Source organism: Ranitomeya imitator, chromosome 1 (genome assembly GCF_032444005.1).
Source record: "Ranitomeya imitator isolate aRanImi1 chromosome 1, aRanImi1.pri, whole genome shotgun sequence".
NCBI lineage: Eukaryota > Metazoa > Chordata > Amphibia > Anura > Dendrobatidae > Ranitomeya > Ranitomeya imitator.
The window spans coordinates 1,161,632,609-1,161,656,638 of NC_091282.1; the positions used below are offsets into that span (position 1 = coordinate 1,161,632,609).

At 47.2% G+C, this 24,030-nt stretch overlaps 1 protein-coding gene across 1 annotated transcript in view; it reads right to left on the reverse strand.

The window, feature by feature from the left end:
* STIM2 (stromal interaction molecule 2) overlaps positions 1–24,030 on the reverse strand; it is a 140,631-nt gene that overhangs the window by 20,215 nt on the left and 96,386 nt on the right. Inside the window, exons 4-7 of the mRNA XM_069744635.1 lie at positions 16,314–16,425; positions 3,712–3,827; positions 3,453–3,630; positions 1,752–1,929 (exon numbers count right to left, since the gene is read on the reverse strand). Of these exons, the coding sequence (XP_069600736.1) occupies positions 1,752–1,929; positions 3,453–3,630; positions 3,712–3,827; positions 16,314–16,425 (584 nt within the window). The remainder of the gene's footprint in view (positions 1–1,751; positions 1,930–3,452; positions 3,631–3,711; positions 3,828–16,313; positions 16,426–24,030) is intronic.

Consider the following 24,030-nt stretch of genomic DNA (forward strand, 5'->3'; position numbering starts at 1 on the left):
CATTTTCCTGAAGCCCCAGGAAGCTGAGCAGTACCATCTGCGCACGCGCGGCCTCACAAAGATGGCCGCGCCCACGATAAACGGCTGAATAGCGCAGATCGCGCTCTTTTCCTTCAGCTGCGCAGTTGATTCGCCTGTTGGGCATGCGCAAACCACTACGCCACCAACGGAAAGATGAGCAAGATTTGGGGGAGAAACAGCGATGTCACCACGCCCATATGACCAGACCAGCGTGAGTGACAGCCCAAAACGGCGACTTTACAAAGGTATTTCGGTAGCATAGGTGGGGAATAAAGGCTCACAAAATACACGAATGTAAAGCACAGCTCTGCCACTATTTAACGCTATTTTTATCTCATCTTGAAAAAACGGGGTGACAGGTTCCCTTTAAAAAAGATATTGAAAAACTGGAGCAAGTTCAGAGAGAGAAGAGTTACCAGGATGGTGAACGGACTGCAAATTATGTCCTATGAGGAACAGGTAAAGGATCTGGAAATTATGTCCTATGAGGAACAGGTAAAGGATCTGGAAATTATGTCCCAAGAGGAACGGTTAAAGGATCTGGGAATTATGTCCTATGAGGAACGGTTAAAGGATCTGGGAATTATGTCCTAAGAGGAACGGTTAAAGGATCTGGGAATTATGTCCTATGAGGAACGGTTAAAGGATCTGGGAATTATGTCCTAAGAGGAACGGTTAAAGGATCTGGAAATTATGTCCTATGAGGAACAGGTAAAGGATCTGGAAATTATGTCCTAAGAGGAACGGTTAAAGGATCTGGAAATTATGTCCTATGAGGAACGGTTAAAGGATCTGGGAATTATGTCCTAAGAGGAACGGTTAAAGGATCTGGAAATTATGTCCTATGAGGAACAGGTAAAGGATCTGGAAATTATGTCCTAAGAGGAACGGTTAAAGGATCTGGAAATTATGTCCTATGAGGAACGGTTAAAGGATCTGGGAATTATGTCCTATGAGGAACGGTTAAAGGATCTGGAAATTATGTCCTATGAGGAACGGTTAAAGGATCTGGAAATTATGTCCTATGAGGAACGGATAAAGGATCTGGAAATTATGTCCTATGAGGAACGGTTAAAGGATCTGGGAATTATGTCCTATGAGGAACGGTTAAAGGATCTGGAAATTATGTCCTATGAGGAACGGATAAAGGATCTGGAAATTATGTCCTATGAGGAAGGGTTAAAGGATCGGGGAATGTTTAGCCTGCAAAAAAGAAGGCTGAGGGGAGACTTTATAGCGGTCTACAAATATCTCAAGGGCTGTCACAGTGTAGAGGAATCATCATTATTCTCATTTGCACATGGAAACACGAAAAGCAATTGAAAGATACTGAAAGGGAGAAGATACAGATTGGATTTTAGAAAAATCCTTTTGACAGTGAGGGTGATCAATGAGTGGAACAGGCTGCCACGCAAGGTGGTGAGTTCTCCTTCAATGGAAGTCTTCAAAAAGAGGCTAGACAGGTAATCTGTCTGAGATGGTTTAGTGAATCCTGAGATGTACTGAGCAGGGGGTTGGACATAACGACCCTTGAGGTCCCTAACATTCTATGATGTGTGGTAACCCATTTTTAAGACTCTTTCCAGTATCAATACGATATCCCAACACTGGGTTTCCCACTGATCCCAAGAACAAGGGAGCCCAGTGCTCCCTTGCCATGGATTAGGGGAATACGTGTGTGTGGCCGTTCTGTATATCACCGACTTATCCCGATGTGGAAGCGTATATACCTGAACCAGCTCCTCTTCTGCATACTTCAGTCTGCTGAGCTCACATTCTGCTCCTTCCCTCAGTTCTCGGAGACGCTGAGCTTCTCGCTTTGCGTCGCTGATCTCGTCCATTAACTTGCGCTCCAGATTTTGTTTTTCTACAGCTACGGTCCGGTTCTCCTCCTGAGCTTTGTCTAACCTTATAGAGAATGAACAAATGTAAAATAATAATTACACTTTCCGATGCTCTTAGTATGAATATAGTCAGCACCACAAAAAGCCCCTCTAAGTCCTGCAGAAATCTCTACCGCCAACGATCACAGAAGGCAAAAGCAATGGGCTATGTATGTTACTAAGCGGAAAATTCTTGGAATTAGGACAACTCCTGAGTACATGACAGTCATAGGCGAGTCCCTACAAGAGCCCAATAGTGTATATGGCGTACTGCAGTGTCCCAAAGCGGAATGCTGAAAACCTACACCTGCCTCCAGGCTGCGCAGCCGCAAAATGTGTCACCAAGTAAATGAATAGCCAGCACTTTAATAGATTTAGCTATCTATAGAAGATAAATCACCAAAATGTGTAACCCTAGCAAATAAATAAAGTCTCCCCAAAAGGCAATCAACATAAAACCAAAGAAAAACTGTCAGGCCAGAAAGAACCAAATCAACATATGAAAATATCAGAAGATAATCAAATATAACATTAAGAACAATAGGTACGGAAAGTCCCAGAAATACAGACAAAAATTAAAATGAATGGGTGAGCTGGTATGGGAAACCTCCACAAACATATGTATGTATACACAGGGCAGGATCAGTGCATAAAAAGATATAAATCATACAGACAAATGAGAAAAACATATATACATTTAGATTATTAATCCACTATATAAAGGAGTGTACACCTAAAGGTCAATTTCCACAGTGATAATGATATTGGGATTAGACACTTATACAGACACAAATGCCAGTAAATATAAGTTCTTCCCACACAAAAATCAATAATATAATAAGGGTTAAATACCATCATGAATAATAAGCTCGCCAAAACATCCGACGTGTGTTTCGCCGATGCTTCATCAGGAGGTCATCTACATATGATATCATATTATATAATCTGAGTAATGTTTTCCATCTATCAATACTAATAACAAGAAGAATTAGCTACTAAAAAAAAGCAAACAGTCCAGTACCAAGGTAGACGCAAAAAAACATTCAGACTTGGCAAAGAAAATGGAAACATATGTGCAATCACATGGTCACAATGAACATCATCATGAAAAAGTTAAAGGGGATGGGCAGGTATACGCTCCTGCTTCATCCAAAATCAGGCGTGGAGAGAGGCTGCTGTATACAGGGGAGATATGTGAAGTGCAAAGCAGCGGAGCCCTGGCAAGTATGGTATAATAGTGGCTGGGTGTCAGACTATCCTGCCCCTCGTGCAGTGGCCTCTCCATGCTTTATGCCAGATAGTGCAGGACACTATACACACCACCGTCCGCAGCAGATGATGGACTGATGATTTGCAATAGGATGGGTTTGTTTTTTTGTTTTAGCCCAATTTCACTTCATGTGCCATTCATGTGTGCTACAGATGGCACACTGATCAATGCTAGTCAATTAAAAAGTGCAAAGAGAAAAAATCCTGCCGGTTTTACACATGAAATGGCAGCCTGCTCCGGCGCGCGCAGGACATTCGCCTGAGGACATCTACCCTTACCTTTCCTGTAGCTCAAGCAGGCTCAGCTCCGCTTTCTGCAGCCCTTCCAAATCTTTCATCATCTGTGCTATATGCTCCTTGGAGGTTTTGTTCTGCGTATAGGCAAACCAGCAGCCGCCAACGCCAATCACTATCGAAATGGTCAGGACAAAATCCTTCACCCAGTTATGAGGGGGGCCTGAAAAAACGAGGATCTCCATAAGTCACAACGATAAAACGCTCACTGCCTAGTCGTTAGCAGCGGAGCCTCAACACTCACGTGTTAACGGTCCGAACAGGACCACATCCAACGCTTTCAGGTGAAGCTTCTGTCTGTGGCTTCGATCGATGATCTTCAGCTGCGAGATCATAAACAGCGGCTCGTTCACAGCTATTCTGTTGGCAAAACAGAGTTAACTTTTCATTTACAATTTATCAGAAGAACAAGATAAGCTGTAGTAATCCTGCCCAGCACACCACCATTACACTGGCTGGAAATAAAAAGCAAAATACACTGCAGTTGTGATACTGAGCGAAAATGCCAGCTCCATCTCTCCCTGCAGATGTGACCCGAGACTGACGCAAGGCTGCGTAAAGCAGCACCCACCAGGTCTGTAGAGGGGGCGAGCACATGGAGAAGTTGTACTGTACATCCGGGTGAAGGGCTGGGTAGTCCTGTTGTGACTACACTGCTGGACAGGAGATTCTCAGCGACTCAAGCTATGCTAAAATAGAGCACAAAATGACTGTTCAAACAAAGCAAAGAAGCCTGGTGCTCCCGCAGAGTGGACAACCAGTTGATCGCACCTTCTTCTTTTGAACAACATTCTAGCCACTTCCAGCATCAAGGAACTAGAGAGGTCATCAATGGAAAATCCCCAGACAACCTCTTTATAGTAGAAAGCTTTTCAGAAAATGTCCCAGAATATTAGTCCACAAAGCAAGCGCATTATCCGTCAGTTCATGGGATCAGGGAACAATGAGGCCACTCAACCATGGTACAACCAATGTGTTTACCTCCCAAGTGACTACACAGAGCTTGATGGCCCTGAGGGCTCACAGTCACCTCTTCGTACAGGACAGTCACCTTCACGGCCAGTTGGTCACCTGGAACGTTTTGTTTGCAACCAGGCAGACAGCTACATTAAGGCTGGGTTCACACTGCGTTAATGGCAATGCGCTGACGGCATCCGTTACCTAGCGGCACTAACGCTATGTAACGGATGCGTTAGCGCACCCATTAATTGCCATTATGTAGCGCACTGCTAACGCATGTCATAATCGGCATGCGTTAGGCTACGTTCACATTTGCGTTGTGCGCCGCTGCGTCGGCGACGCAACGCACAACGCAAATAAAAACGCACCAAAACGCACGCAAAAACGCTGCGTTTTGCGACGCATGCGTCGTTTTTTGCCGAAACTTGGACGCAAGAAAAATGCAACTTGTTGCGTTTTCTGCGCCCGACGCTTGCGGCAAAAAAAACGCATGCGTCGCACAACGCATGTCCATGCGCCCCCCATGTTAAATATAGGGGCGCATGACGCATGCGTCGCCGCTGCGTCACCCGACGCAAAACGCTAATGTGAACGCAGCCTTAGCGATGTGCCGTCATTCTGTGACGGACCCCCGGACGCAGTCTGCAGCGTTTTCGAGTCCGTCACCGCTAGCACAGATAGAGCATCTGCGCTAGCGCGATCGCATAAACGCGATCTTTTTCAGCACTTGCGTTAACGCAGTCCGTTTAACGTATGCATTGAACGGACTGCACCAACATAATATGTGACCCTAGCCTAAGGAGGACAAGATTGGTGAATCTGAAGAGAACACTCCCTTCTCCTAAATGTGGCAGGGGGTCAAGTCCACATTTGGTGGATGAGAGAGAAATAATGGTTTGAAGTCACTTTCTAAGGTTTGAGATGAAGCCTATTCGGCCCAGCGAATGGAACAGAATGTCATGCAATTATAGATAATTGCTTTCACCATAATGTGCTTCATCGTAAAGTCAACTTCAATTTTGGAAAGGCAGAGGGTCAGGCAGATCAACTCTGCATCATTCATGAAATATAGAGGTGTCCATGTATTTTAGACCAGGATGTGTGCGCCCTTCAGTCCAGCAATTATGTTACTTGGTTGCACTGCATGACATTTACCACCATCCCTAACTAGTAAAGGCTAAGAAACAGACGATTACATATTAGCTAGTGATGACGAACGTGCTGGGATAAAATGTGTGCTAACCGAGTGTCTCCGGCGTGCTCGAATATGTTTTGAGACCCCGCAGCTGCATGTATCGCGGCTGTTAGGCAATTCTTGCATGTTTTACAGCTGCCAAATAGCCACAAGACATGCAGCCGAGGGGACTCCAACATATTATCCAAGCACACCGAAGACACTCAGTTAGCACCGGACCATGCTCGGATAATACCTTATCCAAGCATGTTCGATCATCACTAATGTTAACTTAACACCATCTAAATTTTTGCAAATATCTCAAGACTTTTCCAAAAGACGTTAAATATTAAAAAAAAAAAAAAAAAAAGACGTAGTAACCAACGATTTTACAGCGACACTCGCAAAAGTCAGTAATTGCCATGGAGCACTATCTGCAGACACAGTGAAGAAAGTGGGAACAGATGACAGAAAGGATAAAAATTCCCTGGAAAAAAAAAGAAGAACTGAGAACCATTAGTGAGTTGATGCCATAGGCCACAACTGTATTGTGTGTGGTAGTGCATTCCAGAAAACAGGTGCAGCACAAGAAAAGCCTTGGAGACAGGAATCGGGGAGTTGAATTATAAAGGATGTCAGTCTTAGACCATTAAACGCACAGAACTTACGGGTAAGTTGATAGAAATGAAGGAGGAGACGCAAGAGTAGCTCAGAACTATGGAAAACTTTGAGGTTGAGTATGAGAAGTTTATGCTGCATTTTGTAGCGAATGGGCAACCAGAGAAATGACTGGAACAGGGTGCAGGCATCGGTGTTGTAGCTGGACAGAAATCTGAGCTTAGCTGCTGCATTCGTGATGCACGGGTGAGTAGTGATTTTAGTAAATGGGAGACTGATTTGCAGCAATTTGCAGTAGTCCAGACAAGAATGAATGAATCACAGAATCAAAGTGATGATAAATGGTTATACAGCTTTAAAAAAATAAAATAAAATAGAAAAAAGTTTGAATTCTGGAGGCGAATGCTTTTGAGGTGCAGATGACATGAGTGATTGTTGGGGAACAGGGAGTGAAGAAAAAAAAAAAATCTGAGTCAAATATAATCCCAAAACAGTGAGAGTGGCTCTCTGGAAGCTGTGGTAGATGCTAATAACACATGTAGAAGGAAATATCAAGTGAACGTAGGGTGGTAAAGGGAGGAAACACAAAGTTTACTTTTAGAAAAGTTAAATTTCAGATAAAGGGACAGCAGATCGAATCATTGGTATTTTGTATTTATGGTGAGAACACAGATCAAGTCTTCTGTAAATTATTGATATGCACCAAGTTAGAAGAATCCAAAAATATCAAGAAATCAGTAAGTACCGTATATACTCGAGTATAAGCCGAGATTTTCAGCCCAAATTTTTGGGCTGAAAGTGCCCCTCTCGGCTTATACTCGAGTCACGGTAGCGGTGGGGTCGGCGGGTGAGGGGGTGAGGGCGCTGAGGTATACTTACCTAGTCCCAGCGATCCTCGCGCTGTCCCTGCCGTCCCACGGTCTTCTGTGCTGCAGCGTCTTCCCCTCTTCAGCGGTCACCGGCACCGCTCATTAGAAAAATTAATAGGCGGCTCCACCTCCCATAGGGGTGGAGCCGCGTATTCATTTCTCTAATCAGCGGTGCCGGTGACCGCTGATAGAGAAAGAAGCTGTGGCACCGAAGACAGCTGTGACAGGCAGAGGGAGCGGGAGGATCGCTGGGACTAGGTAAGTATGTAATATTCACCTGTCCGCGTTCCAGCCGCCGGGCGCCTCCATCTTCCCGGCGTCGCTCCGCTCTGACTGTTCAGGTCAGAGGGCGCGATGACGCATATAGTGTGCGCGGCGCCCTCTGCCTGATCAGTCAGAGCGGAGAGACGCCGGGACCGGACGCCGGGAGCTGCAAGCAAGAGATGTGAGTATGGCTTTTTTTTTTTTTTTTAATTGCAGCAGCAGCGGCCATGGCACAGATTTATGTGGAGCATCTATGGGGACATATGAACGCTGCAGAGCACTATATTGCACAGCCAAGGGGGAATATGAACAGTGCAGAGCACTATATGGGGCACAGCCAAGGGGGAATATGAACAGTGCAGAGCACTATATGGGGCACAGCCAAGGGGGAATATGAACAGTGCAGAGCACTATATGGCACAGCCAAGGGGGAATATGAACAGTGCAGAGCACTATATGGGGCACAGCCAAGGGGGAATATGAACAGTGCAGAGCACTGTATGGGGCACAGCCAAGGGGGTATATGAACAGTGCAGAGCACTATATGGGGCACAGCCAAGGGGGTATATGAACAGTGCAGAGCACTGTATGGGGCACAGCCAAGGGGGAATATGAACAGTGCAGAGCACTGTATGGGGCACAGCCAAGGGGGAATATGAACAGTGCAGAGCACTATATGGCACAGCCAAGGGGGAATATGAACAGTGCAGAGCACTATATGGGGCACAGCCAAGGGGGAATATGAACAGTGCAGAGCACTGTATGGGGCACAGCCAAGGGGGAATATGAACAGTGCAGAGCACTATATGGGGCACAGCCAAGGGGGAATATGAACAGTGCAGAGCACTGTATGGGGCACAGCCAAGGGGGAATATGAACAGTGCAGAGCACTATATGGGGCACAGCCAAGGGGGAATATGAACAGTGCAGAGCACTGTATGGGGCACAGCCAAGGGGGAATATGAACAGTGCAGAGCACTGTATGGGGCACAGCCAAGGGGGAATATGAACAGTGCAGAGCACTGTATGGGGCACAGCCAAGGGGGAATATGAACAGTGCAGAGCACTATATGGGGCACAGCCAAGGGGGAATATGAACAGTGCAGAGCACTATATGGGGCACAGCCAAGGGGGAATATGAACAGTGCAGAGCACTGTATGGGGCACAGCCAAGGGGGTATATGAACAGTGCAGAGCACTATATGGGGCACAGCCAAGGGGGTATATGAACAGTGCAGAGCACTGTATGGGGCACAGCCAAGGGGGAATATGAACAGTGCAGAGCACTGTATGGGGCACAGCCAAGGGGGAATATGAACAGTGCAGAGCACTGTATGGGGCACAGCCAAGGGGGAATATGAACAGTGCAGAGCACTATATGGGGCACAGCCAAGGGGGAATATGAACAGTGCAGAGCACTGTATGGGGCACAGCCAAGGGGGAATATGAACAGTGCAGAGCACTATATGGGGCACAGCCAAGGGGGAATATGAACAGTGCAGAGCACTGTATGGGGCACAGCCAAGGGGGAATATGAACAGTGCAGAGCACTGTATGGGGCACAGCCGAGGGGGAATATGAACAGTGCAGAGCACTGTATGGGGCACAGCCAAGGGGGAATATGAACAGTGCAGAGCACTATATGGGGCACAGCCAAGGGGGAATATGAACAGTGCAGAGCACTATATGGGGCACAGCCAAGGGGGAATATGAACAGTGCAGAGCACTGTATGGGGCACAGCCAAGGGGGTATATGAACAGTGCAGAGCACTATATGGGGCACAGCCAAGGGGGTATATGAACAGTGCAGAGCACTGTATGGGGCACAGCCAAGGGGGAATATGAACAGTGCAGAGCACTGTATGGGGCACAGCCAAGGGGGAATATGAACAGTGCAGAGCACTGTATGGGGCACAGCCAAGGGGGAATATGAACAGTGCAGAGCACTATATGGGGCACAGCCAAGGGGGAATATGAACAGTGCAGAGCACTATATGGCACAGCCAAGGGGGAATATGAACAGTGCAGAGCACTATATGGGGCACAGCCAAGGGGGAATATGAACAGTGCAGAGCACTATATGGGGCACAGCCAAGGGGGAATATGAACAGTGCAGAGCACTATATGGCACAGCCAAGGGGGAATATGAACAGTGCAGAGCACTGTATGGGGCACAGCCAAGGGGGAATATGAACAGTGCAGAGCACTATATGGGGCACAGCCAAGGGGGAATATGAACAGTGCAGAGCACTGTATGGGGCACAGCCAAGGGGGAATATGAACAGTGCAGAGCACTATATGGGGCACAGCCAAGGGGGAATATGAACAGTGCAGAGCACTGTATGGGGCACAGCCAAGGGGGAATATGAACAGTGCAGAGCACTGTATGGGGCACAGCCAAGGGGGAATATGAACAGTGCAGAGCACTGTATGGGGCACAGCCAAGGGGGAATATGAACAGTGCAGAGCACTATATGGGGCACAGCCAAGGGGGAATATGAACAGTGCAGAGCACTGTATGGGGCACAGCCAAGGGGGTATATGAACAGTGCAGAGCACTATATGGGGCACAGCCAAGGGGGTATATGAACAGTGCAGAGCACTGTATGGGGCACAGCCAAGGGGGAATATGAACAGTGCAGAGCACTGTATGGGGCACAGCCAAGGGGGAATATGAACAGTGCAGAGCACTGTATGGGGCACAGCCAAGGGGGAATATGAACAGTGCAGAGCACTATATGGGGCACAGCCAAGGGGGAATATGAACAGTGCAGAGCACTATATGGGGCACAGCCAAGGGGGAATATGAACAGTGCAGAGCACTGTATGGGGCACAGCCAAGGGGGAATATGAACAGTGCAGAGCACTGTATGGGGCACAGCCAAGGGGGAATATGAACAGTGCAGAGCACTATATGGGGCACAGCCAAGGGGGAATATGAACAGTGCAGAGCACTATATGGGGCACAGCCAAGGGGGAATATGAACAGTGCAGAGCACTGTATGGGGCACAGCCAAGGGGGAATATGAACAGTGCAGAGCACTGTATGGGGCACAGCCAAGGGGGTATATGAACAGTGCAGAGCACTATATGGGGCACAGCCAAGGGGGAGATATGAACGCTGCAGAGCACTATATGGGGCACAGCCAAGGGGGAATATGAACAGTGCAGAGCACTATATGGGGCACAGCCAAGGGGGAATATGAACAGTGCAGAGCACTATATGGCACAGCCAAGGGGGAATATGAACAGTGCAGAGCACTATATGGGGCACAGCCAAGGGGGAATATGAACAGTGCAGAGCACTATATGGGGCACAGCCAAGGGGGAATATGAACAGTGCAGAGCACTATATGGCACAGCCAAGGGGGAATATGAACAGTGCAGAGCACTATATGGGGCACAGCCAAGGGGGAATATGAACAGTGCAGAGCACTGTATGGGGCACAGCCAAGGGGGAATATGAACAGTGCAGAGCACTATATGGGGCACAGCCAAGGGGGAATATGAACAGTGCAGAGCACTGTATGGGGCACAGCCAAGGGGGAATATGAACAGTGCAGAGCACTGTATGGGGCACAGCCAAGGGGGAATATGAACAGTGCAGAGCACTATATGGGGCACAGCCAAGGGGGAATATGAACAGTGCAGAGCACTGTATGGGGCACAGCCAAGGGGGAATATGAACAGTGCAGAGCACTGTATGGGGCACAGCCAAGGGGGAATATGAACAGTGCAGAGCACTGTATGGGGCACAGCCAAGGGGGAATATGAACAGTGCAGAGCACTATATGGGGCACAGCCAAGGGGGAATATGAACAGTGCAGAGCACTGTATGGGGCACAGCCAAGGGGGTATATGAACAGTGCAGAGCACTATATGGGGCACAGCCAAGGGGGTATATGAACAGTGCAGAGCACTGTATGGGGCACAGCCAAGGGGGAATATGAACAGTGCAGAGCACTGTATGGGGCACAGCCAAGGGGGAATATGAACAGTGCAGAGCACTGTATGGGGCACAGCCAAGGGGGAATATGAACAGTGCAGAGCACTGTATGGGGCACAGCCAAGGGGGAATATGAACAGTGCAGAGCACTATATGGGGCACAGCCAAGGGGGAATATGAACAGTGCAGAGCACTATATGGGGCACAGCCAAGGGGGAATATGAACAGTGCAGAGCACTGTATGGGGCACAGCCAAGGGGGAATATGAACAGTGCAGAGCACTGTATGGGGCACAGCCAAGGGGGAATATGAACAGTGCAGAGCACTATATGGGGCACAGCCAAGGGGGAATATGAACAGTGCAGAGCACTATATGGGGCACAGCCAAGGGGGTATATGAACAGTGCAGAGCACTGTATGGGGCACAGCCAAGGGGGAATATGAACAGTGCAGAGCACTGTATGGGGCACAGCCAAGGGGGTATATGAACAGTGCAGAGCACTATATGGGGCACAGCCAAGGGGGAGATATGAACGCTGCAGAGCACTGTATGGGGCACAGCCAAGGGGGAATATGAACAGTGCAGAGCACTATATGGGGCACAGCCAAGGGGGAATATGAACAGTGCAGAGCACTATATGGGGCACAGCCAAGGGGGAATATGAACAGTGCAGAGCACTATATGGCACAGCCAAGGGGGAATATGAACAGTGCAGAGCACTATATGGGGCACAGCCAAGGGGGAATATGAACAGTGCAGAGCACTATATGGCACAGCCAAGGGGGAATATGAACAGTGCAGAGCACTATATGGGGCACAGCCAAGGGGGAATATGAACAGTGCAGAGCACTATATGGGGCACAGCCAAGGGGGAATATGAACAGTGCAGAGCACTATATTGCACAGCCAAGGGGGTATATGAACAGTGCAGAGCACTATATGGGCCACAGCCAAGGGGGAATATGAACAGTGCAGAGCACTATATGGGGCACAGCCAAGGGGGAATATGAACAGTGCAGAGCACTATATTGCACAGCCAAGGGGGTATATGAACAGTGCAGAGCACTGTATGGGGCACAGCCAAGGGGGAATATGAACAGTGCAGAGCACTATATGGGGCACAGCCAAGGGGGTATATGAACAGTGCAGAGCACTGTATGGGGCACAGCCAAGGGGGAATATGAACAGTGCAGAGCACTATATGGGGCACAGCCAAGGGGGAATATGAACAGTGCAGAGCACTATATGGCACAGCCAAGGGGGAATATGAACAGTGCAGAGCACTATATGGGGCACAGCCAAGGGGGAATATGAACAGTGCAGAGCACTATATGGGGCACAGCCAAGGGGGAATATGAACAGTGCAGAGCACTGTATGGGGCACAGCCAAGGGGGAATATGAACAGTGCAGAGCACTATATGGGGCACAGCCAAGGGGGAATATGAACAGTGCAGAGCACTATATGGCACAGCCAAGGGGGAATATGAACAGTGCAGAGCACTATATGGGGCACAGCCAAGGGGGAATATGAACAGTGCAGAGCACTATATGGCACAGCCAAGGGGGAATATGAACAGTGCAGAGCACTATATAAGGCACAGCCAAGGGGGAATATGAACAGTGCAGAGCACTATATGGGCCACAGCCAAGGGGGAATATGAACAGTGCAGAGCACTATATGGGGCACAGCCAAGGGGGTATATGAACAGTGCAGAGCACTGTATGGGGCACAGCCAAGGGGGAATATGAACAGTGCAGAGCACTATATGGGGCACAGCCAAGGGGGTATATGAACAGTGCAGAGCACTGTATGGGGCACAGCCAAGGGGGAATATGAACAGTGCAGAGCACTATATGGCACAGCCAAGGGGGAATATGAACAGTGCAGAGCACTATATGGGGCACAGCCAAGGGGGAATATGAACAGTGCAGAGCACTATATGGGGCACAGCCAAGGGGGAATATGGACAGTGCAGAGCACTATATGGGGCACAGCCAAGGGGGAATATGGACAGTGCAGAGCACTATATGGGGCACAGCCAAGGGGGAATATGAACAGTGCAGAGCACTGTATGGGGCACAGCCAAGGGGGAATATGAACAGTGCAGAGCACTATATGGGGCACAGCCAAGGGGGAATATGAACAGTGCAGAGCACTGTATGGGGCACAGCCAAGGGGGAATATGAACAGTGCAGAGCACTATATGGGGCACAGCCAAGGGGGAGATATGAACAGTGCAGAGCACTATATGGGCCACAGCCAAGGGGGAATATGAACAGTGCAGAGCACTGTATGGGGCACAGCCAAGGGGGAATATGAACAGTGCAGAGCACTGTATGGGGCACAGCCAAGGGGGAATATGAACAGTGCAGAGCACTATATGGGGCACAGCCAAGGGGGAATATGAACAGTGCAGAGCACTATATGGCACAGCCAAGGGGGAATATGAACAGTGCAGAGCACTATATGGGGCACAGCCAAGGGGGAATATGAACAGTGCAGAGCACTATATGGGGCACAGCCAAGGGGGAATATGAACAGTGCAGAGCACTGTATGGGGCACAGCCAAGGGGGAATATGGACAGTGAAGAGCACTATATGGGGCACAGCCAAGGGGGAATATGAACAGTGCAGAGCACTATATGGGGCACAGCCAAGGGGGAATATGAACAGTGCAGAGCACTATATGGGGCACAGCCAAGGGGGAATATGAACAGTGCAGAGCACTATATGGGGCACAGCCAAGGGGGAATATGAACAGTGCAGAGCACTGTATGGGGCACAGCCAAGGGGGAATATGAACAGTGCAGAGCACTATATGGCACAGCCAAGGGGGAATATGAACAGTGCAGAGCACTGTATGGGGCACAGCCAAGGGGGAATATGAACAGTGCAGAGCACTGTATGGGGCACAGCCAAGGGGGAATATGAACAGTGCAGAGCACTATATGGCACAGCCAAGGGGGAATATGAACAGTGCAGAGCACTGTATGGGGCACAGCCAAGGGGGAATATGAACAGTGCAGAGCACTGTATGGGGCACAGCCAAGGGGGTATATGAACAGTGCAGAGCACTATATGGGGCACAGCCAAGGGGGAATATGAACAGTGCAGAGCACTATATGGCACAGCCAAGGGGGAATATGAACAGTGCAGAGCACTATATGGGGCACAGCCAAGGGGGAATATGAACAGTGCAGAGCACTGTATGGGGCACAGCCAAGGGGGAATATGAACAGTGCAGAGCACTATATGGGGCACAGCCAAGGGGGAATATGAACAGTGCAGAGCACTATATGGGGCACAGCCAAGGGGGAATATGAACAGTGCAGAGCACTGTATGGGGCACAGCCAAGGGGGAATATGAACAGTGCAGAGCACTATATGGGGCACAGCCAAGGGGGAATATGAACAGTGCAGAGCACTGTATGGGGCACAGCCAAGGGGGAATATGAACAGTGCAGAGCACTGTATGGGGCACAGCCAAGGGGGAATATGAACAGTGCAGAGCACTATATGGGGCACAGCCAAGGGGGAATATGAACGGTGCAGAGCACTATATGGGGCACAGCCAAGGGGGAATATGAACAGTGCAGAGCACTGTATGGGGCACAGCCAAGGGGGAATATGAACAGTGCAGAGCACTGTATGGGGCACAGCCAAGGGGGAATATGAACAGTGCAGAGCACTATATGGGGCACAGCCAAGGGGGAATATGAACAGTGCAGAGCACTATATGGCACAGCCAAGGGGGAATATGAACAGTGCAGAGCACTATATGGCACAGCCAAGGGGGAATATGAACAGTGCAGAGCACTATATGGCACAGCCAAGGGGGAATATGAACAGTGCAGAGCACTATATGGGGCACAGCCAAGGGGGAATATGAACAGTGCAGAGCACTGTATGGGGCACAGCCAAGGGGGAATATGAACAGTGCAGAGCACTATATGGGGCACAGCCAAGGGGGAATATGAACAGTGCAGAGCACTGTATGGGGCACAGCCAAGGGGGAATATGAACAGTGCAGAGCACTGTATGGGGCACAGCCAAGGGGGTATATGAACAGTGTAGAGCACTGTATGGGGCACAGCCAAGGGGGTATATGAACAGTGCAGAGCACTATATGGGGCACAGCCAAGGGGGAATATGAACAGTGCAGAGCACTGTATGGGGCACAGCCAAGGGGGAATATAAACAGTGCAGAGCACTATATGGCACAGCTATGGGGCAATATGAACAGTGCAGAGCACTATATGGGGCACAGCCAAGGGGGAATATGAACGGTGCAGAGCACTATATGGCACAGCTATGGGGCAATATGAACAGTGCAGAGCACTATATGGCACAGCTATGGGGAAATAATGATCTATTTATGTTTTTGAAATTCACCGGTAAATGCTGCATTTCCACCCTAGGCTTATACTCGAGTCAATAGGTTTTCCCATTTTTTGTGGCAAAATTAGGGGGGGGTCGGCTTATACTCGGGTTGGCTTATACTCGAGTATATACGGTAACTGGAATTTACAAAAAGGCCTTTAATCTACCTAAACACCATTTTACCTTGGCACTGAACAGAAATGTATGCATATTCACACACAAAAGAAAAACCTAATAATTAGCGTCACAACGAAGACGAAGGACAGGACCTGATGGCCTCATCGAGATCTGGTAGTGGCATATTTTAGGACAGTGTTCCCCAACAGGTCATGTTTTCAGGATTCCCTTAGAATTGGCCCAGATGGTGGAATAGTTGCCTGTGCAGGTGATGCAATTATCACATGAGCCATACTAAAGAAATCCGGAAAACATGACCGGTTGTGGCTCTTGAGGACCGGAGTTGGGGAGCATTGCTTTAGGGTTACCAAAATCAGCATGCACAACTCACAGCCCTGGAGTAGCCAAGTCTAACAAGGTAACAAACACTGGAAGTGCTGCCCCCAAACACATACATGAACACTCGGCTTACCTAACCACTTGTTGTCTCCTACGAGGATTATGATGACTCCTACCTTGGTAGAGTTGTTCCTTTGACTGAGTTTTCCCGGAAGGTCCTCTCATACTGCGGCAGCTCCACAAACTCAAATAACCACTGCAGAGTCTCTTCCTCTGTCCAGTTGTGAACTGCGTGAAAAAAGTAGAGTTAATGTTATGGCTAATCCATCTACGGTACTTTTATTGAACTTTTTCATTAGTTACACACATACATTTGTATCCTCCTACTCCCTTTTCCAAATGGCACAATACAGATATTTGCTTAGTGACGGGGTGTAGATCCCACCACCCACAAGTTAAATCAACATACAGAAAAGTTAAGGCTGACAAAGGTCACATTTAGAGTTCAGACTTCTGCACGCCTGGGAGACTTTACATATTCTCATATTTCACTACAAGGGGTAGAATACCACTGTCAGCTCCTGAGTCCATTTTACCGTGAAACTCATCTGCACGCTTACGCTCACACAAAAATGAACGGTCGTCTTTAGCTCTTCCATGGTTTTAGAGATCTACTGTGATAAAACGTAAGTGATCATTACTGGTAAGATTTTTTTTTTCTTGGGGCCAAGTCCTCTTCACAAATCAAATCCAACCATTTGAATGTCCTTGGCTCGGACAGCACAATAATTCCCCAAAATGTCACGGCCCAGATGACTAGGATTAGTAGCAGGTCATTTGCGCATACCACATAGATATATTTTTTTAGGTGTATTCGTAAACTTTCTGCGATTTGTAAGAAAACCCTAACAATTTAAATAACTCGGCACAACTGATAAAACAGGTGGTTTCTCCAAACTCCATTTCATTTTCAGAATTATTCAACTCCTTCACGAGAAGTGCAGTCGGTCCTCCATAGGGCTGCCTTGGCTGCTATGGCCTGCTGTAGACATGATGCATGGCCGGACACCAGCTACTGAAGGCCTTCGAGGAATCTGGCCCCAAGTTTGTAAATTCTGCTTATATACCTCATTTGCAATGGGGTTGAAAAAAGCTCATTGCATTTGCATATACGCAAACATACAGTATACATATAAACACACAAAATCATTACATTTAAGAAAAATAAGGGGGGGACTTTGAAGAATCTACGGCTTAGCGCATATTCCAGTTTGTTTCACAAGTGTTTCTTTACTCCTTGTTCCTATTTATGTTCCTCTGTGGTTTTGCTGCCTTATCCCCTTAATGACAGCCAATACGTCTTAACTGACCTGAGATATAAGAGACTAGCCTCCCCATACAGGTGACAATCCAGTAGCTGTCGGCTGGACACTATAGCTGACAACTTGCTGCATCAGCCACGATCAGTGTTTGCACCGTCCAACTCTGTTTAACCCCTTAGATGCTGCTGTCAATAGTGACTACATCATTATATATGGTTAACAGAGTGTGGGGGCTTCCTATTTAACCAAACTGGTGCCCTCAGATCATGATTGTGTGGTCCTGATTAGGGTTGAGTGTCTCTCTCTCTCTCTCAGTTAAAAATCCATATAACCTCGTCCATCAGTAATGTGAGAAGTATAACGTGAGGCTGGAGCCCTGGCATGGGGACCATATAAGGTAGAAGAGTTTCTCCTCTTATTCAATTAAATGGTCTACATGGGAGATTAGAGCTGGAGCCGTACTGCACGTGGATTAGGATTTTTTAAGCTTTTCCCTTTTCCAAACAGTTTTAAAAATATCCATGGATTCCAAAATTGATGACGATTATATCTATGAGCGAACATTCCATTAGGTCAAAAAAGGGAGACCATAATTTTAGGATAGGTCATAAAGACAATTAAAGAGGAAACCAGAAGTTTAAGTCCAAAACACCCGACATCTGTTATTCAGGCGAGCCATGGCACCCGAGAACATATTAGGCTGGTTCTTGGCTGTGACATACAAACCAGTAGAGACAGAAGTCATTGGGGCGAGTTGTGGCACCAGGGAAAACATTAGGGTGGTTCTTGGCCGTGACATACAATCTAGTAGAGATAAAGGCCATTGGGGTGAGTCATGGCAGCCGTGTACACTTTAAGGTGGTTTTGTGGCTGTGACATACAAATCAGTACAGATAAAAGACACTGGGGCGAGTTGTGGCACCAGTAAACACATTAGGGTGGTTGTTGGCCGTGACATACAAACCAGTAGAGATAAAAGCCATTGAGGTGAGTTGTGGCACCAGTGAACACATAGGGCTGGTTGTTGGCCGTGACCTACAAACCAGTAGAGATAAAAGCCATTGAGGTAAGTTGTGGCACCAGTGAACACATTAGGGTGGTTTTGGCCGTGACATACAAACCAGTAGAGATAAAAGCCATTGGGACGAGTTGTGGCACCAGTAAACACATTATGGTGGTTCTTGGACAGGCAAACAAACCAGTAGAGATAAAGGCTATTGGGGCAAGTCATGGCACCAGTGAACACATTAGGGTGGTTCTTGGCCGTGACGTACAAACCAGTAGAGATAAAGACACCTATCCAATCTAAGCAGAAATACAAACTTGGATACAGTACTGTACCTCTATACAATTAAACTATGGTCACAAACCTAAAAAAAAAGGGGTGGTCAAGAAAATATAAATTATTGAACCTGTCACTAGATTAATGCTGCCCCTACCTCGGGCAACATGAATCAGAGCTCAGTTACATGACAAATAGATTATACAAATTGAAAAGCCGGACGGGGACTATAGGGACAGACTTCACTATTGTGGTGTGGTCCCAGCTGACTTCTTCCAGCCCAGACTCCAGCTGATTGTCTCTTCCAAGGGTGTACATTGAGAGAGACCTGTCAATGGCCTATTGAGAGGGGAAGAAGCAAGTCAGGGGTCGCACCGGACTAGAGAATGCTATACATGGCTGCAATCGATCAGCCAGGCTCTAATACCGACTGATATGGGCAGCCCGAATCTAGTGACATGTTCCCTTTAAAAGCAATATAAGACCCACATACACGACAGTTTTCTCCAAACCCAAGAAATATTGTCACCGCTCTGCTTTCTGGCCGCTGTGCTTACACAGGGCAGAGAAGCAGAGCGCCGAGGGACAGACAGCGGAAGGTAAGTATGTAGTGTGTTTTTTTTTTTTTTTACTTTTACGCTGGTAACCAGGGTAAACATCGGGTTACTAAGCGCGGCCCTGCGCTTAGTAACCTGATGTTTACCCTGGTTACCAGCGAAGACATCGCTGAATCGGCGTCACACACGCCGATTCAGCGATGTCAGCAGGAAGTCCAGCGACAAAATAAAGTGCTGGACTTTCTGCAGCGACCAACGATGGCACAGCAGGATCCTGATCGCTGCTGTGTGTCAAACTGAACAATATCGCTAGCCAGGACGCTGCAACGTCACGGATTGCTAGCGATATCGTTCAGTGTGACGGTACCTTAACACTTCTACATAGGCTTGTGACAATGTGTGTGTTTACTTATTGGCTTAGTAATGAGGGTGTTGGGATGACACCTTTTCATCACTAAGCCTAGGGCTAGGTGTCAATGACAGCTGCTGACACCAAGCCCTAATCCCATTACCCTGATGCCATTGCATAGACTTTCCCCTCTCCAGTCCATCCTTAATGCAGCAGCCAGGGTCGTCCATCTGGCTAATCGTTACTCGGACGCGTCCGCTATTCGCCAGTCGTTACACTGGCTACCCATTCATTACAGGATACAATTCAAAGTACTTGTTCTCACCCACAAAGCTCTCCACAGTGCGGCACCCCCATACATCTCCTCCCTCATTTCTGTCTATCAGCCTAACCGACCACTGCACTCTGCAAACGACTTTCGATTAACCTCTGCACTAATCCGTACCTCCCACTCCCGACTCCAAGACTTCTCCCGTGCTGCGCCAATCCTCTGGAATGCTCTACCCCAAGATATTAGGACCATCCACAATTTGCATAGTTTTAGGCGCTCGCTCAAAACACATTTGTTCAGAGCGGCCTATCACGTTCACTAATCAAAGTTATGTTATGTTTGTGTGTGTGCAGCCCATTCTCTATCCCCATCTATTCCCCAACCCCTGAAGATGGCTGGACCATGATTGTAAATACATCATTGTAAATACACACCTGTACTTTGCATCTCCCCCACCTCATTGTAGATTGTAAGCTCTCACGAGGCGGGTCGTCTTATTTTGCTTTAATTATTGTATTGTTAACGTTGTTACTTATGACTTTTGTGTTTGAAACTGTTAAACTGTAAAGCGCTGCGGAATATGTTGGCGCTATATAAATAAAGATTATTATTTATTATTATCAGCATGAAAAAGGTGGTGTTGAACCAAGAAACCACCTCACAAAACGGTTTTTAAAAAATATCTTCATTTAGCACATTTTTCCTGCCAAGAGATGCAGAAACCTTGTAGAAATTTCTGCAAGCAAATACTCAACGTGCACACATAGCCTTACGGTATGTCGAGGACAGGAAATAGAATCCATTAGGGACTAGGCAAGCACCGGCGATAGATAAAAGGCGACCGGGTGGCTTCTTCATTTATAATGCGAGTCTGATCCTTTTTGTAGACCATTTATATTCCCCACACATCGCTCTCACATCAGTAGCAGCTTGGATGCTAGAGAAAGTCAGTGTTCCTCCAGACTGCAGATTTGGAAAAGGGAAGCCCTTTGTAGTGCTCTAGTCAGAAAACACTTATTTCCTGTTTTTGGTGAGGAATTAATCCCACAAGAACACAAGCCACAGCTTGCCCAGATTTAGTCATTGGATAATGACTACAATCATTCTTTGTATGCCATTTATCCAGATTAATATTCCGAACATTTTTGTGGATCACACTTACAGGCTGTACTTCAGTGCGGGTATGTTTTGCCAGTGTGGATTTCCTTTCATCTTGGACTCCATAGTCTGATTCTTTACTAGAGAAGTGTAATCCCTTGTTTATTTGACCCTACGCTAGGAGGAGCAGAGAGTTAGGAAGTGAGATATCCAGACACGTTTTATGGTGACATTGTGGAATAATATTTTCTGGGGAACTAAACAAACCCTTAGCTCTTGTGGAACATGAGTAAAACGCAAAATAAACCATTAATGGGCTTCTCCAGCTTATAATAAGCTTCAAGACCCAGCAAAGCTTACAAATCACAGTACCCGCAAGCTGCAATAAGTGGGGTCCAGTCCCTTATAAGCAGATGCACATACCTACAATAAGGGGTGCTGGAGACCTTTCCTTAGGGTATGTGAACATAATGTATTTTAAACACTGAATTTTTCCTGCAAAAAAAATTTCAGAAAAATGTTGGTAGTGTTTTTCCTTTTTACATCATTCAGAAGGCTTTTGAGTCGGCTTTGCTGTGCTAGTTTTTTTTTTTTCTTCTATGTATTTTAGATTGTATGTACTAGTAGTGAGCGTCAAGTGGACGCTGCCAAAAGTGCTCAGGTCAAAGCTTTGAAGAAACTAAAAACAGACAGAGCAAGTTTTTACATCGCAGCAAATTTGTTTATATTCCGAGACACATTACAGGGGGGATTTATAAAAGCTTTTATGCCACAAAAAGTTGAAAAGGCGCAAAATTTTTGCGTAACGCAAAGTTGGCAAAAAACAAAACAAAAAACGAAACATTTGCCATTTGAATCAGCACTGCTGAAATGGGCAGAATTGGGAAGGAGCCAGGATGGAGTGGCCATGCCCGCTAATCCAGTTCATGAAAACGTTTGGCGTTTTGTAAAGCACAAATGCTACTCCAGTCCCGGAAACGCACGTCGCTCAGAAGCCTTGCCGAGCTCATTAAATGAATTTGGAAGCGCTCATACTCCATGAACATTTATGTAGTAAGATTACGACCTACACCAGTCTTAAGCTTTAGTCACACTAAACGACTTACCAACGATCACGACCAGTGATACGACCTCCTGGCCGTGATCGTTGGTAAGTCGTTGTGTGGTCGCTGGGGAGCTGTCACACAGACAGCTCTCTCCAGTGACCAACGATCAGGGGAAAGACTTCAGCATCGTTGAAACTGTCTTCAACGATGCCGAAGTCCCCCTGCAGCACCCGGGTAACCAGGGTAAACATCGGGTTACTAAGTGCAGGGCCGCGCTTAGTAACCCGATATTTACCCTGGTTACCATTGTAAAAGTAAAAAAAAAAAAAAACACTACATACTCGAATTCTGATATCTGTCACGTACCCCGCCGGCTTCCACAGGGTCTGCGTCACCGCTGTGCTCTGCTTTACGGCCGGCGCTGACAGTCAGTGCAGGGAAGCTCTCGGTCGGAGCGCGTGCATTAGCAGCGCTCCTGCCGAAAGCAGTTTTAACCCTGTGGACGCCGGGGCACGTGACAGACATCAGAATGTGAGTATGTACTGTTTTTTTTTTTTTTAACTTTTACAATGGTAACCAGGGTAAATATCGGGTTACTAAGCGCGGCCCTGCTTCAAGAGCACACCATCCCTTTGCCTCCTGGATTCCCGCTTGCTGAGGATGGTGGGATCTTCATAGTGGCATTATCGTGCAGCGAGCCCCAGACTGTGCACTCTCCGATGCTGCCAGAGGAGGCAGCTCTGTTTCTGCGGCATTTGAGGATTATGGGGACTCTGAACCTGCCTGGATCCAGCGATCTGGACAGTTTCAAAGTAGCATTTGCAAGATCCATAACAAAAAGCTTGTAAGTGCTGCACTCTATGCCTAGGAAACCAGCCAACTCTGTTACACTGCAGAACCCAGCTAACAAACAAATACAACTGCAAACCCTTCGTTCTTGAGAATGGAGAGGATTTTAATAGGAAAATTACAAAGTTGCTTGTTTAACAAGCATTTCAAAATGTTGCCCATGTATTATGAGAAAACCCCTTTTAAGGTTCATTTAGTCAATATATTCAGGATTGCAGTATTAAAAAGACAGATCTCTGGAGTTTGGAGTGCCAGAATACACAAACATTATTTTAATCAGCTCCTAGGATGATATGTGCATTGGATTACCATTAAGCAGGAAGATTATATATCTTCATATCTGGAAATTATTTTTAGCTTGTATGCACAAACATAATATGATAAAGTAATTGCTATTTCTAAAGCATCAGGCAGTACGGCCAATAGCCATGATGATAATCATCAACACCAATTACGTAAAGGGGGGTATCTGGGATTTTACAAAAAAAAAAAAGTACCGTATTTTCTGGTGTATAAGACGACTGGGCGTATAAGACGACCCCCAACTTTTCCATATAAAATATGGAATTTGAGATATACCCGCCGTATAAAACGGGGGTCATCGTATACGCCCAGTCATCTTATACGGCATGTGCGGTGCGTATGGTTCCCAGGATCTGGAGGAGAGGAGACTCTCCTTCAGGCCCTGGGATCCATATTCATGTAAAAAATAAAGAATAAAAATAAAAAATATGGATATACTCACCCCACCGACAAACCCTGGCTCTCAGCGGTGCGAGTGTCTGCCTCTGTTCCTAAGAATGCATTGAGTGTAGGACCTGCGATGATGTCGCGGTCAGGTGACCGTGACGTCATCGAAGGTCCTTCACTCTCTGCATTCTTAGGAACGGAGGCAGACGCTTGCACCGCTGAGAGCCAGGGTTCGTCGGTGGGGTGAGTATATCCATATTTTTTATTTTTATTCTTTATTTTTTACATGAATATGGATCCCAGGGCCTGAAGGAGAGTCTCCTCTCCTTCAGACCCTGGGAACCATCCAGGATCGCTCCCTGCAGCCATACCCGGCGTATAAGACGACCCCCGACTTTTGGGACGATTTTTAGGGGTTAAAAAGTCGTC